Source organism: Rhinopithecus bieti, unplaced genomic scaffold (assembly GCF_001698545.2).
Source record: "Rhinopithecus bieti isolate Rb0 unplaced genomic scaffold, ASM169854v2 scaffold_15133, whole genome shotgun sequence".
NCBI classification, from domain to species: domain Eukaryota; kingdom Metazoa; phylum Chordata; class Mammalia; order Primates; family Cercopithecidae; genus Rhinopithecus; species Rhinopithecus bieti.
The window spans coordinates 2,050,154-2,065,199 of record NW_016808815.1 but is presented as its reverse complement, the minus strand read 5'-3'; the positions used below and the strand labels follow the sequence as shown (position 1 = coordinate 2,065,199).

The 15,046-nt window shown below is 38.1% G+C and overlaps 1 protein-coding gene across 1 annotated transcript in view; it reads right to left on the bottom strand.

Moving 5' to 3' along the window:
• The window catches only part of UTP20 (UTP20 small subunit processome component), a 109,336-nt gene that overhangs the window by 35,435 nt on the left and 58,855 nt on the right, over window positions 1-15,046 (bottom strand). The window contains 9 exon segments of the mRNA XM_017887242.1: window positions 4,432-4,569; window positions 5,302-5,442; window positions 6,258-6,413; window positions 7,923-8,075; window positions 8,178-8,228; window positions 8,413-8,556; window positions 10,691-10,778; window positions 12,343-12,487; window positions 13,006-13,232. Coding sequence (XP_017742731.1) covers window positions 4,432-4,569; window positions 5,302-5,442; window positions 6,258-6,413; window positions 7,923-8,075; window positions 8,178-8,228; window positions 8,413-8,556; window positions 10,691-10,778; window positions 12,343-12,487; window positions 13,006-13,232 — 1,243 coding nt within the window.

Below are 15,046 nucleotides of genomic sequence, written 5' to 3'. Positions count from 1 at the left end.
TGAGGCTTATAATTACCCCAATTTACTCTGTGGAGAGAACCGTTAAGTTGCAGCACAGGAAGAGAAACCAAAAAGAGCCCAGTGGTCTTCCTGAGTTAGAAGACAGGGTTGAGGCTACGGTAGCTAGAGTCCACGGGGCACAGCACCAGAGAGAAGAGCTGCACAGAGGGAAGCTGCACAGAGCAAGCCCCTTGAGTCTTCGGCTGAGTACTGAGCAGTAAGCATGAGTAAGGAAGACACGGGAACAGAACCAAAGAAGGGAACAGGCAAAACAATCATCAAAGACCATATAAGGTTGAGGCTAGTTCACAGTCCCATCAGCCAGAGTGAAATACCTCATGCTACACAGGGCATTGGGTATTTAGGTCCTTAGAATGGTAGTGTCTCAGTACCAGGACCCTATTAGCCATAGACTAAAGACTGCTCCTGCCCTAAGAGAGCTTGAAAGCAAGATTCTAAAGAATTAGGCTGTTCACAAGTAACCTAACTGCATCTGAGAATAATTCTCAGGAATACTTAAAGACATCCTAATGTACCCAACACCCAGTAAGGTAAAATTCATAATGTCTGGCACCTAATAAGAAATTACAGCTGGGCATGGTGGTGCCTGCCTGTAGTCCCAGCTACTCAGGAGGCCAGTGTGGGAGAATCACTTGAGACTAGCCTGGGCAACAAAACGAGAACCCCATCTCTACAAAAAATAAATTAAAAATTAGCCAGGTGCGGTGGTGTACACCTGGAGTCCCAGGTACTTGGGAGGCTGAGGTGCGAGGATCATTTGGGTCCAGAAGTTTGAAGTTGCAGTGAGCTATGATCATACCACTGCACTCCAGCCTGAGAGACAGAGTGAGACCCTGTGCAAGTTTTCTAGCAGGCTTGGCAATAATTTATAAAATTCTCATATGGTTATAAGTGGTTAAAACTTTAATACTTAGAAAAATAAAAGAAGTGAGAGGAAAGCATAAGAATGTTAAGGAGAGACATGAAAGATATTTTGAAAAGATGAAATTGAACTTCTAGAGATAAAAAAGACAATTCTGAGAGGGAAGATATACTGGATGGGATTTACAGCAGATTAGACAATGCAGAAAAAAAGATTAGTGAACCTGAAGACAGAGCAGCAGAAAAATGAAACAAAATAAAACCCAGAAATAAAAAAAAGATGAAAAAAGCAAAACAATATAAAAGTCTCTGAGCTATGGGACAACTTCAAGTGACCTAATAATGTACACTGGAGTCTCCAAAGGCAAGAAGGGGACCCAAAAATATTTAAAGAAATAATATACGAAAATTGCCAAGTTGGCTGGGAATAGCGGCTCAACCCTGCAATCCCAACCCTTTGGGAGGCCATCGCGGATGGATCACTTGAAGTCAGGAGTTTGAGACCAGCCTGGAAAACATAACGAAACCCCGTCTCTACCAAAAATGTAATAAAATTAGTCAAAAGTGGTGGTATATGCCTGTAGTCCCAGTTACCAGAGAGGCTGAGGTAGGAGAATCGCTTGAACCTGGAAGGCAGAAGTTGCAGTAAGCAGAGATTGTGCCACTGCAGCCTGGGTGACAGAGTGACATTCTCACTCCAGCCTGCGTGACAGAGTGAGATTCTGTCGCCAAAAAAAAAAAAAAAAAGAGAGAGAAAAGAAAATTTTCAAGTTTTATGCAAACTATATATCTATATATTCAAGAAGGTCAATGAACCCCGAGCACAAGAATCATAAAAGAAACGACACTAAGGTACTCATAATCAAATGGCTTAAAACCAAAGGTAAAGAGATACATTTTTAAAAGCAGTTAAGAAAAAACTGCTTTTTTTCTTAAAAAAAAATCCAGAAACTGTCTACAAGGGCCAGGCCAAACAATAACAACAACAAACAAACAAACAAAACAAAACAAACAACCCCCAAACACATTACATTCGGGGGAACAAAGTTAAGAATGACTTCTCATTGGAAATAATACAAGCCAGAATACAGTTGAGCACCAACTTTGAAGTACTAGAAGGAAAAAACAAAAACAAAAACACAATAAACCTATCCATCGAGAATTCTATACCCAGCAACATTATCTTGCAAAAACAAAGACAAGCAAAGACAAACAAAAGCTGCAAGAGTGAATCACTAAAAATTAAGGGAAGTCTTCTTGCCAGAAATAAAATGAAATCCAGGCACAGTGGCTCATGCCTGTAATTTCAGTACTTTGGAGGCTGGGGTGGGAGGGTTGCTTGAGGCCAGGTGTTTAAGACCAGCCTGAGCAACAAAGGAGACCCTGTCTCTACAAACAAAAACAAAAAAACAAGAAACGCACATACACACAAAAAACAAACAACAACAAAAAAATCCTCCTTTGTTTCCTGCCACAACAAATAAATAAGAAATTTTAAAATATAATTAAAAGAAGAAAATGATACCAGATGAATATCTGGAACTTCACAAAGAAACAAAAGCACCAGAAACTATAAATGTGTAAGCAAATATAAAAGACCTTCTCTTTATTTTCAAAGAGCTCCTTAAAAGATAATTGACTACTTAAAGCAAAAATGACAACAATGTACTGTGTAGTTTAAAATGAATGGAGAGGCAAAACCTATGGCAAAAATCCCTCAATAACTAATAAGTCAATGGAGATAAAATAAAATCTCAAAAAAGTATAGTTAATCCAGCAGAAAAAAAGATAAAGAGAAAAAAAGAAAAAATCGGGTCAAATGGAAAATAACAAGACTCAGATCTAAACACAACCTTATAAATAATCATATTAAATGCGAATGGTCTAAATACCAATTAAAAGGTTGTTGGACTGGATAAAAAGCAAGACCCAGTCAAAAGCTACCAATAAGAAACCAACTTGAAATGTAAAGTCATAATTAGGTTAAAAATATAAGGCTAGAAAAGGATATACTGGCAGGGCACGGTGGCTCACTCCTGTAATCCCAACACCTAGAGAGGCCGAGGTGGGTGCATCACCTAAGGTCATGAGTTCCAGACCAACCTGGTGAACATGGTGAAGCTCCATCTTTACTAAAAATACAAAAATTAGTTGGGTGTGGTGGCAGGCACCTGTAATCCCAGCTACTCAGGAGGCTGAGGCAGAAGAATCACTGGAACCTGGTAGGTGGAGGTTACAGTGAGCTGAGATTGCGCCACTGCACTCCAGCCTAGGTGACAGAGTGAGACTCCATCTCAAAAAAAGGAGATATCATGTGAACACCAAAAAAAGCTAAGTATACTTTATTTTTTTTCCTGTCTACATGCCATTCATATTTCAATGGCATCAAACAATTAGGTTATGCTTACTAGCTTTTTAAACCAGAATATAAGAGAGCTATCTTTTAACTACTTAGATAATTCTTTTAAACATTTTGAATAGCCTGAAACAACAGAGGAAATCTGCTATTGTATAAAGCTATGTAATCAACAGTATAAATTTAAGTCCCAAATCCTGCCATCACTGTAATTAGATTTGAATTTATATGATCATTTAATACCACCTTTCATTAATCTTTTTTTAGTCTTGCTCTGTTGCCCAGGCTGGAGTGCAGTGGCACAATCTCAGCTCACTGCAGCCTCTGCCTCCTGGGTTCAAGTGATCCTCCTGCCTCAGCCTCCCGAGTAGCTGGGATTACAGGCATGCACCACCATGCCTGGCTAATTTTTATATTTTTGGTACAGATGGGTTTTTGTCATGTTGGCCAGGCTGGTCTCAAACTCCTGACCTCAAGTGATCCACCTGACTTGGCCTCCTAAAGTGCTGAGATTACAGGTGTGAGCCACTGCATTTGACCTCATTAATCTTTTTAATCAATAATTACTTATCTAGTCTTTACTATGTGCCAGGTACCATTCTAGGCACTATATAATATAAAGGTTAAAACAGCCCTAAGTTCGAATATCTGTTCTGATTCTGGGCGTCTCTGAGAAAGTTATATAACCTCACTTCTTCTCAGATTGCTCTCCTGTAAAATAATACTTGAAGAATAGTCCCTACCCTACTCCAGAGGGTTGAGTTGTTGTGAGAACGAAACACTTGAAATAGTGCCTGGTACCTGGTACGGTATTAATGATACCTACTATTTCATTTCACTTCTTGTGAGTCATTTGTGAAAATAATGACTGCTCACTAGGGTAGTTAACCAGATTTAAGTGCTATGACACAAAAATAAAAGTATGCAATTTTAATAATGTGATAATTTCTAGGAGGAAGAATATTTTGTGGTGGATCTTTGTGAGCTAATAATAGGAAAAAAACACAGATAATAGCCATCATTTAGATAGCATTTACTACGTGTCAGGCACAGTTCTAAGAGCTTTAGAACTATTCTAAACCTCTAATTACGGTGGTAACATCAACACAGACACCACCAACTCCATCTATATTTTGGCAAAGTGTGTCATGGTATGGGAAGAAGGTCCTTGGTTCCTAGATCTAATGACCTACCTTGAGCATTTTCTCATCAAAAATTGGAGTCATGGCATAAGGCATGATGTAATTCTGAAGAGATTTAGAAGACAGAACAACTTTGCCTTCCATTAGTTGTTTTGCAAGTTTCTTCAAGGCTCTTGCTCTTCTGTGGATCTATGAGTTAGATAAAATATGAATTAGTTACTAAATAATCTCACCTTCAAACAGCTCCATTTTAGTATCATATTCTCTTTTCATGAATAGATTAAAGGAGTGGCTGGGCGCAGTGGCTCATGCCTGTAATCCCAGCACTTTGGGAGGCCAAGGTGGGCAGATCACCTGAGGTCAAGAGTTCGAGATCAGCCTGGCCAGCATGGAGAAACCCCATCTCTACTAAAAATACAAAATTAGCTGGGCATGGTGGCACATGCCTGTAATCCCAGCTACTCGGGAGGATGAGGCAGGAGAATCCCTTGAACTCTGGAGGCGGAGGATACAGTGAGCTGAGATCGCGCCATTGCACTCCAGCCTGGGCAACAAGAGCGAAACTACGTCTCAAAAAAAAAAAAAGAAAACACAGTCTATGTGTTACATGAGCAAACACCTGTGCCTTGATTTGCTTTCAGAGATAGAAGCCATAGCACTTGTTTAACAGTGAACCCAAAATATTTATACTTCTTAGGAAAAGGCAGAGAAAAGCGACACTATTATTAACTGTGGTTTGTGATACCACCAAAGAAATCAAGAATCCAGGAAATGATCATCTTAATACAAATTTCAATGATGATCATAAAGGCTAAGGAAAGAGAAGCTTAAACCTTTTCGGAAAGTTAAAACATGTCTTTCCAAATGAGGCAGAACTGTTTGAAGTATTTCATAGTTAGGAAAAGCAGAATTGTCTTCTACCTGAATGTGCTTCATGTTCTCAAAGAAGTCCATTTCTGGGTCATGGTAATGAGTAAGCTGTACCAAGTCTTTGAATTCCAGTTGGTTTGGAAAGGTTTGAATTAAACAGGAAAGTATCGTGGTATAATCCTGTTGAATACTCTGTAAATATGAAGTGAAGAAAAAAATATTTTATTTTAAAAAGAATTTGCTTCTGAGATAATATGAGGAAACAGAAAAGACATAATATTTTAAAAGTAAAATATTTCCACTGTTAAAAAAAAAAAAAAAAAAAGTCAGGATTGCTCGAGCCCAGGAGTTTGAGAACAGCCTGGACAACATGGTAAAATCCTGTCTCTACAAAAAATACAAAAATCAGCCAGGTGCAGTGGTGCATTCCAGCCTGGGCAACAAAGTGAGCCCCTGTCTCAAAAAACAAACAAACAAACAAACAAACAAAAAACCTGACAGCTGTATTAGATCAAAAGTGACTGGTGGCCAGGCATGGTGGCTCATGCCTGTAATCTCAGCACTTTGGGAGGCCGAGTCGAGTGGATCACTTGAGGTCAGGAGTTTGAGACCAGCCTGGCCAGCATGATGAAACCCCATCTCTACTAAAAATACAAAAATTAGCTGGGTGTGGTGGCGCGTGCCTGTAATCCCAGCTACTCTGGAGGCTGAGGCAGGAGAATCACTTGAACCCGGGAGGCGGAGGTTGCAGTGAGCCAAGATCACACCACTGCAGTCCAGCCTGGGCAACAGAGCAAGACTCCATCTCAAAAAAAAAAAAAGAAAAAAAGTGACTGCTCTCCTTTCTAGTGCCACTCCCATTAAAAGTCTGGTGACTATGTACTCAATCAAATATTCTCATTAAATGCACTAAGCCTTACTACTTTTCTATACAACAGTAGCAAATGTGGGAAAACAAAACAAAACACAGCCTCAAACAGTAGTGCCTAAAAGACAAAGTTATATACCTCTGTCTGGCTCTTCAGACCTTTCCTCAATTTCTCCAGGAGTGAACGGTGGATGATTTCTCTATAGTCTTTCTCTGTGACGTTCAAGGCAGCTAGCTTTTTGATGATACTCATCAGGCACATGCTGGCATTATCACTTAAACTCATATCTCCTAACTGCAAAAAAAAGAGAGAAAAAAAAACCAAATTATCCTCTAATAACTACAATATGGAATTTTACTTCCCAGTACAAGCATCTACAAAATTCTGTCACCGTGCTTGTAAAAATGCCTACTAAGCAAGTTCCCACAAATACTTCATACCTAAGGGAGAACCAAATGTAGGGCTATGAGGAATATAATACTGTAAATGGCTGAAAAACCACGCTTCCCAAGAAGTGTCATTTAATTTCAGGTAGCACTATGAAATATCCTTGTTAATTAGTTTTACCTCCCAATGCAGGCAGTCTAAAGGGTTCACTAAAGCCAGTTTTCAATATTCAGTATCAGGTCATTACTGAAAATGATAGAACTGGCTGCTCTAGAGTTTGTGGTTTGAAGAACGTCAAAGTGAGTGTAGGGAAGGTATCCTTGACTCAGCCAGCCAGGCAGTGACTTAGAATTTTTTGTGCTGAGTTTTGGCATGATTATGAAGAATGAGCATAAAATGGGGAAATTATTTTTTCATATATTACATAATCCTTAATATTAGATGAATAACTATAAAATGCCACAAAGAGATTACTGATCCTACTACACAGTTAACAATAATCAAAGGTTTCATTTTCTGCATTTTTGGATTTTAATTCAGTTCAGCAACATAGCACTTAATATAATCCAAACACTTTTATTTCTCTTATAACTTCAATTAAAAGGGATAATTTTCAATTAGTATAGTTACATGTTTAAAAATTGATGTAACTGATACACCAAAAAATTCACCCTTTTAAAAAATTTACAATTTGGCTGGCTATTGTGGCCCACACCTATAATCCCAGTACTTTGGGAGGCCAAGATGGGCAGATCACCTGAGGTCAGAAGTTTGAGACCAGCCTGGCTAACATGATGAAACCTTGTTTCTACTAAAATGCAAAAATTAGGTGGGTGTGGTGGCATGCCCCTGTAATCCCAGCTACTACTCAGGAGGCTGAGGTGGGAGAATTGGTTGAACCCGGAGGCGGAGGCTGCAGTGAACCAAGATCACGTCACTGTACTCCAGCCTGGCTGAGAGAACAAGATCCTGTCTCAAAAAAAAAAAAAAAAATGTACAATTCAATGGTTTTTAGTATATTCAGGAGGCTGTGTGATCATCACCACTAATTCCAGAACATTTTCATCACTCCCAAAAGAAACCCTATACCCATTAGAAATCACGCCCCATTCCTCCCTTTCTGCAGCCTTTAGTGACCTAATGTACTTCATCTCTATGGACTTCCCTATTGTAATACATAACTTATTGATTTTTTTCAAAATGCTTTCATATGTGTTATTTTATTCACAATATTTGCCTTTCCAATCATGAGAATAAGTGTTTTGCCAGACAAAAGATTGTTCACATAACGAAATTTAATCCTAAAAACTTTTGTCCCCCCTCATAAAACAAATTTAAAGATTAGGTCATTGTATTAGGCAGCTGTATTACCAGACCAATAAAAAATAATTTATGAATTTTGCTCTAATAACTTACCTCTAGATTATAGAAACAATTATGCATAACTGGAATTAGGTAGTTAACATCCACAATTTGCATTTCTTTAATATAAGAGGTGATCGTCTGGAAAGTCTCAAAGCGAAGGTCAAAGTTGATATCATCAAGATGTCTTTGATCGAAGGCGTTAAGCTATAAGAAATGTCATTGAAATTATATAAATGAAGGTATATAAATCTTAAGTAAACAAAAATGATAATACTTTTGAAGCCAAACAGAACCCTTCTTTCTTACCTTGACAACATCAGTAATATATTTTAACCCACTCTCAAAATCAGAAAGAGTCTGCAAGGAAAGAAAACAGTATATTACCTTAACTTTTCTGCCCTCCTCCCCTCAGTTCCCTGTCCCCACTCAAATTCGTATAAAAACATCACCCTGGCATGAAGAAAGCCCCTAATATGGTTTATAAGTCATAATTACATTTTTTAAAAAAGGGTGATTTGGAGTAAAAATGAATAGTACAGACCTCGAAAACTGTACAAAGCAATTTTCTTGACAGTTTGTTCTTAATAACTGAGAAAAGTTTTGCTATAGGCTTGAGGAAGCTTGCAGGGTCCACACAATGCTTTAACAAGTTTTGTACTGTCACCAGAATATCAACCTCTGTATCCTTGAGAAGAAATATGAAGAGAAGTCATATTTCAGTAAGTTATAAACTGGTCAAATTATACTTTAATATATTACAACAGAGAAAACAATTACAAATAAGATGTGAAAGTAATAATTGGAAAAATTATTTTATCATCTTTTAAAAGTTTTAGCATTTTAATTTGATGTAAAATCCTTAAGAATGTGTGAACCAGTTTCTTCCTTTAATTCTAATAAGCAATATATGTAGTTTTGAAACATAATTTCTTCTATTGTCTAATCAAAAAAGATACAAGAAAATGAGCTTGCTGAAGTACAGTAGTCCCTCAGTATCCAAGGGGGACTGGTTCCAGAACCCCAAAAAATACCAAACTCCAAGGATGTTTAAGTCCCTTATATAAAGTGGCATGGTATTTGCATATTACCCACACACCCTTCTGTATGTTTTAAGTCACCTCTAGATTACTTATAATACCCAATACAATGTAAATGCTATGTAAATGGTTGTTATACTTCATTTTTAAACTTTGCATCATTTTTATTTTGATTTTATTTATTTATTCATTTCGAGGTGGAGTCTCTTTTGTCCATTCTGGAGTGCAGTGACATGATCTCGGCTCACCACGACCTCCACCTCCTGGGTTCAGGTGATTCTCCTGCTTAAGCCTCCTGAGTAGCTGGGAGTACAGGCACATGCCACCATGCCCGGCTAATTTTTGTATTTTTAGTAGAAATGGGGTTTTACTATATGGGCCAGGCTGGTCTTGAACGCCTGACCACGTGATCTGCCTGCCTTAGCCTCCCAAAGTGCGGGGATTACAGGCATGAGCCACCATGCCCAGCTGGTTAAAATTTGTATCATTTTTATAATTATATTGTTATTTCTCCAAATATTTTCATCCATGGTTGGATGAATCCACAATGTGGAAATGTGAATACAGAGGACCAATTGTATACACTTCTGGTTGTCTACAGATCTATGGTCTTCTAAATTGAACAACTGTGTGGTGAGAAATGTTTAGTATCACTACTGAAGTCTGACAAATGAGCATGAGCCACTGGAGGACTCTTAATTAAGACTGAACTGTGGTTTGCAAATCATATCAGGAACACTTAGCTGTGTCTGAATATTAAAAGTCTGGTTTTTATTCCGTTTTGCCACTGTGATCTACAATTAAGATTATACAATGAGGCCGGGCACAGTGGCTCATGCCTGTAATCCCAGCACTTTGGGAGGCCGAGGCAGGCGGATCACCTGAGGTCAGGAGTTCGAGGCCAGCCTGGCCAACATGGTGAAACCCTGTCTCTACAAAACATACAAAAGAATTAGCTGGGGGTGGTGGCAGGCGCCTGTAGTCCCAGCTACTCGAGGCTGAGGCAGAAGAATTGCTTGAATCCAGGAGGCGGAGGTTGCAGTGAGCCGAGATTGTGCCATGGTGCTCCAGCCTGGGACAACAAGAGTGAAACTCCATCTCAAAAATAAAAAATTTACACAATGCACTTCTTAGGTTCCAGGCTTGTTAGAGAAAGAAAAATGCCTGAAATGAATCAGAAGCTAAACAAGGGAAACAAAGGGGCTAGTACTTTGTTATTGTTGTAGATGATGATGTCTCCACTTTTCTTGCCTGCCTGCCCCCATTCCTAGTGTCTGGTCCTAAGCTTTTCCCTCTCATTTTTAAATTTTATTTATTGAATTAATTCATTTTTTTTTTTTTTTTTTTTTGAGATGGAGTTTCACTCTTGTTGCCCAGGCTGGAGTGCAATGGCGCAGTCTGGGCTCACAGCAACCTCCGCCTCCCGGGTTCAAGCAATTCTCCTGCCTCAGCCTCCTGAGTAGCTAGGATTACGGGTATGTGTCACCACATGTGCCACCGGCTAATTCTGAATTTTTAGTAGAGATGGGGTTTCTCCGTGTTGGTCAGGCTGGTCTCGAACTCCCGACCTCAGGTGGTCCACCCACCTCAGCCTCCCAAAGTGCTGGGATTACAGGCGTGAGCCACCCCGCCTGGCCTAATTTTTGTATTTCTATATAAAGTCTTTTAAGTTCCTTGGGACAAATGCATCACAAAATCTAGCCAGTAAAAGTGCTGCTCGCAAGTGAACCTAGAGATAAAGCGCCACTCTATAGACAGAGTAAGTGTCCTATGAGTTTTTACCTCAGCAATATTGCCACGGTGGAGGAATGGAAGGAGAAGCGTAATGAGTAGAGAACTTTGTTCTTTGTCTTTCATAAACTTGCTGATCCTAAAGAAGGAAAAAACAAGTATGTAAGGACCATATACAGGAATATTTCTCTAAGAAGTTAAACTTTTGTAGAAAACATCAGTGACTAAAGACACAGTTTTAGCATTCCAATACACAGCTAGCTTTTAGGTATGTGTGCATGTATAAAAAGTTTACCTCAGTTACTTAGCTGTGCTCACTCTTAACCCTCTCCAACACCAAGCTCATGGCTACTATTCTATTTATTTTGCAATATCTGATTGTGTGGGTTACAGTAAACAGGTGAATAGGTGGGTTAGAGTGAACTCCAGTCCTGTAATTTGGCAATTAGTAATTGCTTTATTTTGCAAAGAAACAACATTTTTAAGTGCCCAGACTTAAGGGTTTATGTACAGTATTTCAATTTAACACCCATAATAGCCCTGCAATATAGGAATCGTCAGCCTCATTATGCCCAGAGAATAACTGAAACTCAGAGAAACTGATGTCTCACAGCTAGAAAGAAGTACAGCAGGTCTTTTAAACTCTCGTCTTTCTGGCACCTAATCTCTTCTCATCATCTTTCTACTACCACATAGCCTGGGATGAAATTTAATGAGTGTATTTAGTATGATTTCCCATTCTGCATAACTTAGAAATACAACAGTATTTTAAAAAGCATTGCAAAGAAGTTTCTAGAAGATTCGAACAGATCATTTTTTGTTGATACTGTTTTAAATAACAGAAAAAATATATTTTCAACAACTAAGCCTTGTAATGGTCAATTTAAAATTAAGATAGAATTGTTTCTTGCACTCAGGTTTATCAACGTTTCCCTTTACCAAAATCACAACAGACTCCTAGGTCTACTGCCAAACAGACTCTTTAAAAACCCTTGTGAGATCTTCCTGACAAAAAACAGAACAATCTGCTCTTTCAAGTTAATTATTTTTATCATTACACTAAAGAGTAAAAAATTGTAATTCCACAAAACTCAAAATACACAAAGGCTAAACAAACAAATCTATTAGTCTACTTTAGGATTTTGAAAAATCTGTTCCCCTTAATTTTATTAAACAAAGGCAGATGCTATGAACGGTTTGTAGTAAGTATTCCAGCAGAGAAAGGGAATTCTGCATTAACTTAAAATAAAGGGGATTCAAAATACTAAAAAAAATTTTAGCTCCTTATTGCCAGGTTCAAACACCTGAAAACAAGGTAATTTCTTAAATTTTTATTTTATTTTATTTTGTGACAAAGTCTCACTCTGTCACCCAGGCTGGAGTGCAGTGGTGCGATCTCGGCTCACTGCAACCTCCGCCTCCTGGGTTCAGGCGATTCTCCTGCCTCAGTTTCCCGAGTAGCTGGGATTACAGGTGTCCACCACCAGGCCCAGCTAACTTTTGTATTTTCAGTAGAGACAGGGTTTTGCCATGTTGGTCAGGCTGGTCTTGAACTCCTGACCTCAGGTGATCCACCCACCTCAGCCTCCCAAAGTGCTGGGATTACAGACGTGAGCCACCACACCTGGTCAAGACAGTAATTTTTTAAAAAGTTAAAACCAAGGATGGTAATGTTATCTTTTAAGTATCAACATGTCACTTACTTTGAAAGAATGCCAAGCTCTTTACTGACTTGTGCTCTATTCTTTTTCTTTTTCACCTTTTCTGCACTTATTGTGGTTTTGCTGAGATACTGAAGAATTGCAGGTACATGAGGTAGAATTAATCTTCCTCCTATTGTGATAGACTCTGAAATAGATAATGATTAATGTTTTGATTTTAATAAACTCTCTTAAGGCATAACTGTACAAAATCTTCATGATGATAAGAAAAGCACTCAACCACTATGAACATTTAGTTAAATTTTGATTCTAAATAAACAACTTTCTTCTTACTTAAAATAGCTATATTACTAGTTAAATCAAGAACTTATTTAAGAGACCTTTGAGGCTTTATTTAAACCATTTTTTGGTAATAGTAAGGGAATTATTTGGGATAATATGGTAAGAAGAATGTAGAGACATGACAGTAGAAATCATTTTCATAATTTCCTGGAGGAGAGTTGAGACTTCTTGAAGAGTAAATAATCTATTCTTATAACTGCAAAGAAAATTCAGTTTATATAAATTAGTATTAGTTCCCAGAGAAAAGAAACTTATGAGCATATGCTCTCAAGTGAGTCAGATTATACTGATCTTTTTTCTCTTCTGAGGAAACAATTGCTACATCAGAAGTCTAAGAATTATCTGCTTTGTCATCATACATACCACCTATGTTTTCTGCTATGCCAGGGTATACACATCCAGTTACCAGCAAGTTCAAAACTGTTTCTGTGGGCTCGAAATCTGGAAGGTTAAGAAGGTCATCAACTATGTCCATTACAATAGTAGCTGTGGCATCAGAAAGATTCTTTGCTGAGAGAATTGCAAAAACATTGGTCAGGATATCACATTCTGGGCGCCCAGGCTTCTGTTTAGCCAGCAAAGGGAAATACCTGGAAGAAAAAACATTGTAGTAATCATCTTATTCTCAATGTGTTCACTTCTAAAAACATGTCCATATGAATTTTCACCATGAGTTTAACAAATATATATGCATATGTGTGTGTGTATCCACATTAATAAGATTATTCAAAGGAGAATTACATTAAATCTAAAATTCGATGGATAATAATTCTAAGTATTACCTTACAAACATATTACTTAGGCACTTTATATATATTTCTCATTTAATTCTCACAACCTTTCTATGTGGTAGTATCATTATCCCCACATTATGGATGAGAAAACAGATTTGTCTGAAGCCACTGAGCTAATAATAGAGCTGAGATTTGAATCACAATCTAACTCCAATGTCTAAGCTCTTTCTAAAAGAGACTTACTGAAAACAGACTACTTTTCAATTACAAGCTTTCTAGAACGCGAATGTTTAAATACTCACATAAAACCCTATGTACTAGAACATAGGAGTTAGGAGTATAGACCAAACAAACATTTATTGATCAGGATATGGAACATTCAATGTTGGGAGACGGGGATGAATCCATCTCCAATAATGAAAGACTCACATGAAAGTTATAAATATCTTTCCTAAGGCAAATGTACCAACAAGGGCAGAGAGACAAAGGCTTTCCAGCCAAGGGTAAACCAGCAGTTGATTCAGTCAGAAATGCAATCCTAACAATTACTAGGAAGGTCAAACAGAAACAATTCAGATAGTTTGCCTTTTTCAATTCATCATCACTGGGGTCGGGGGGCGGGAAGAGCTTGAGCTCTTTAACATACTTAGCATTGACAAACTGACAGAAAAGTTCTAAGAGGTTATATTCATACATCTTTTTGTCCAACAAATATTGTGCATAGTACGGGCAGGCTCTACACAAGGCACTTTATATTATATATTATCACCTCTATTATCAATGAAGTGGGTCTTCACCAATAAATGGGTATTATACCCATTTTACAGGTGATGAAACTGAGGCTCAGAGGCCAACTTGACCAAAAGAACACACAGTGGTGCTAGGATTTGAAGCTAGGTTAGTGTGACTTCAGATACTGTGCTCTTAAATCACTATGTTGTTTTGTTGTCTTAAACTTTTTCTAGCAGAAAAGGGAAGAGAACTGCTTTCAACTGCAGGTAAAGTCCTAGCAAGAGCCCATTCAGATACAATGCAACTTCCCAGCGACCAAACCGTTTTCCCTTGACCAACGTAACTTGCTGCCACAGTACAACGAGCATGCTACATGCTAACGTGCATGGCTCAATCAGCAATTCCAATCACTCAAACAACATGCAATGATCATCAACTACACATGGATGAAGATGTGTAACCCTCTGTGGAGTAATAAATGAGACACGGTCTTTGACCTGAAGGAGCTGTGGATAATAAGTTATGAAGACAGATGATAACAACAAAGGCAGTATGTGATGACAGGGCCTTACAGAGCGGGAAGGAGTATGCAGGAAGAAGAGACTGTGCTATGCTGGGGCTGCAGTGACTAGAACCAGAGCAGCTAAGAAAGGGGCCTGGGACAGTCCCGGTTTACACTGGCTGTTTTGACTTATTTATTATATCTCTTCTCATCCTCAGGAGTTTTTCAATGTGGACAAAAAAGTATATGCTCACCCTAGTTAGTAAGTTTTTGCTGTCTTGAGTTCACCTAATTTCTGAGAAAATTTAAACTTACTTATAAGCTAGTAAAATGCTAGACTTCTCTATAGATGAAAAATCTGTTTTAATTTCTAATTGACACTATGTAAACAGGAACTACACTTCAAAATCTAATTTTTTTTTTTATTAAAAAGTAA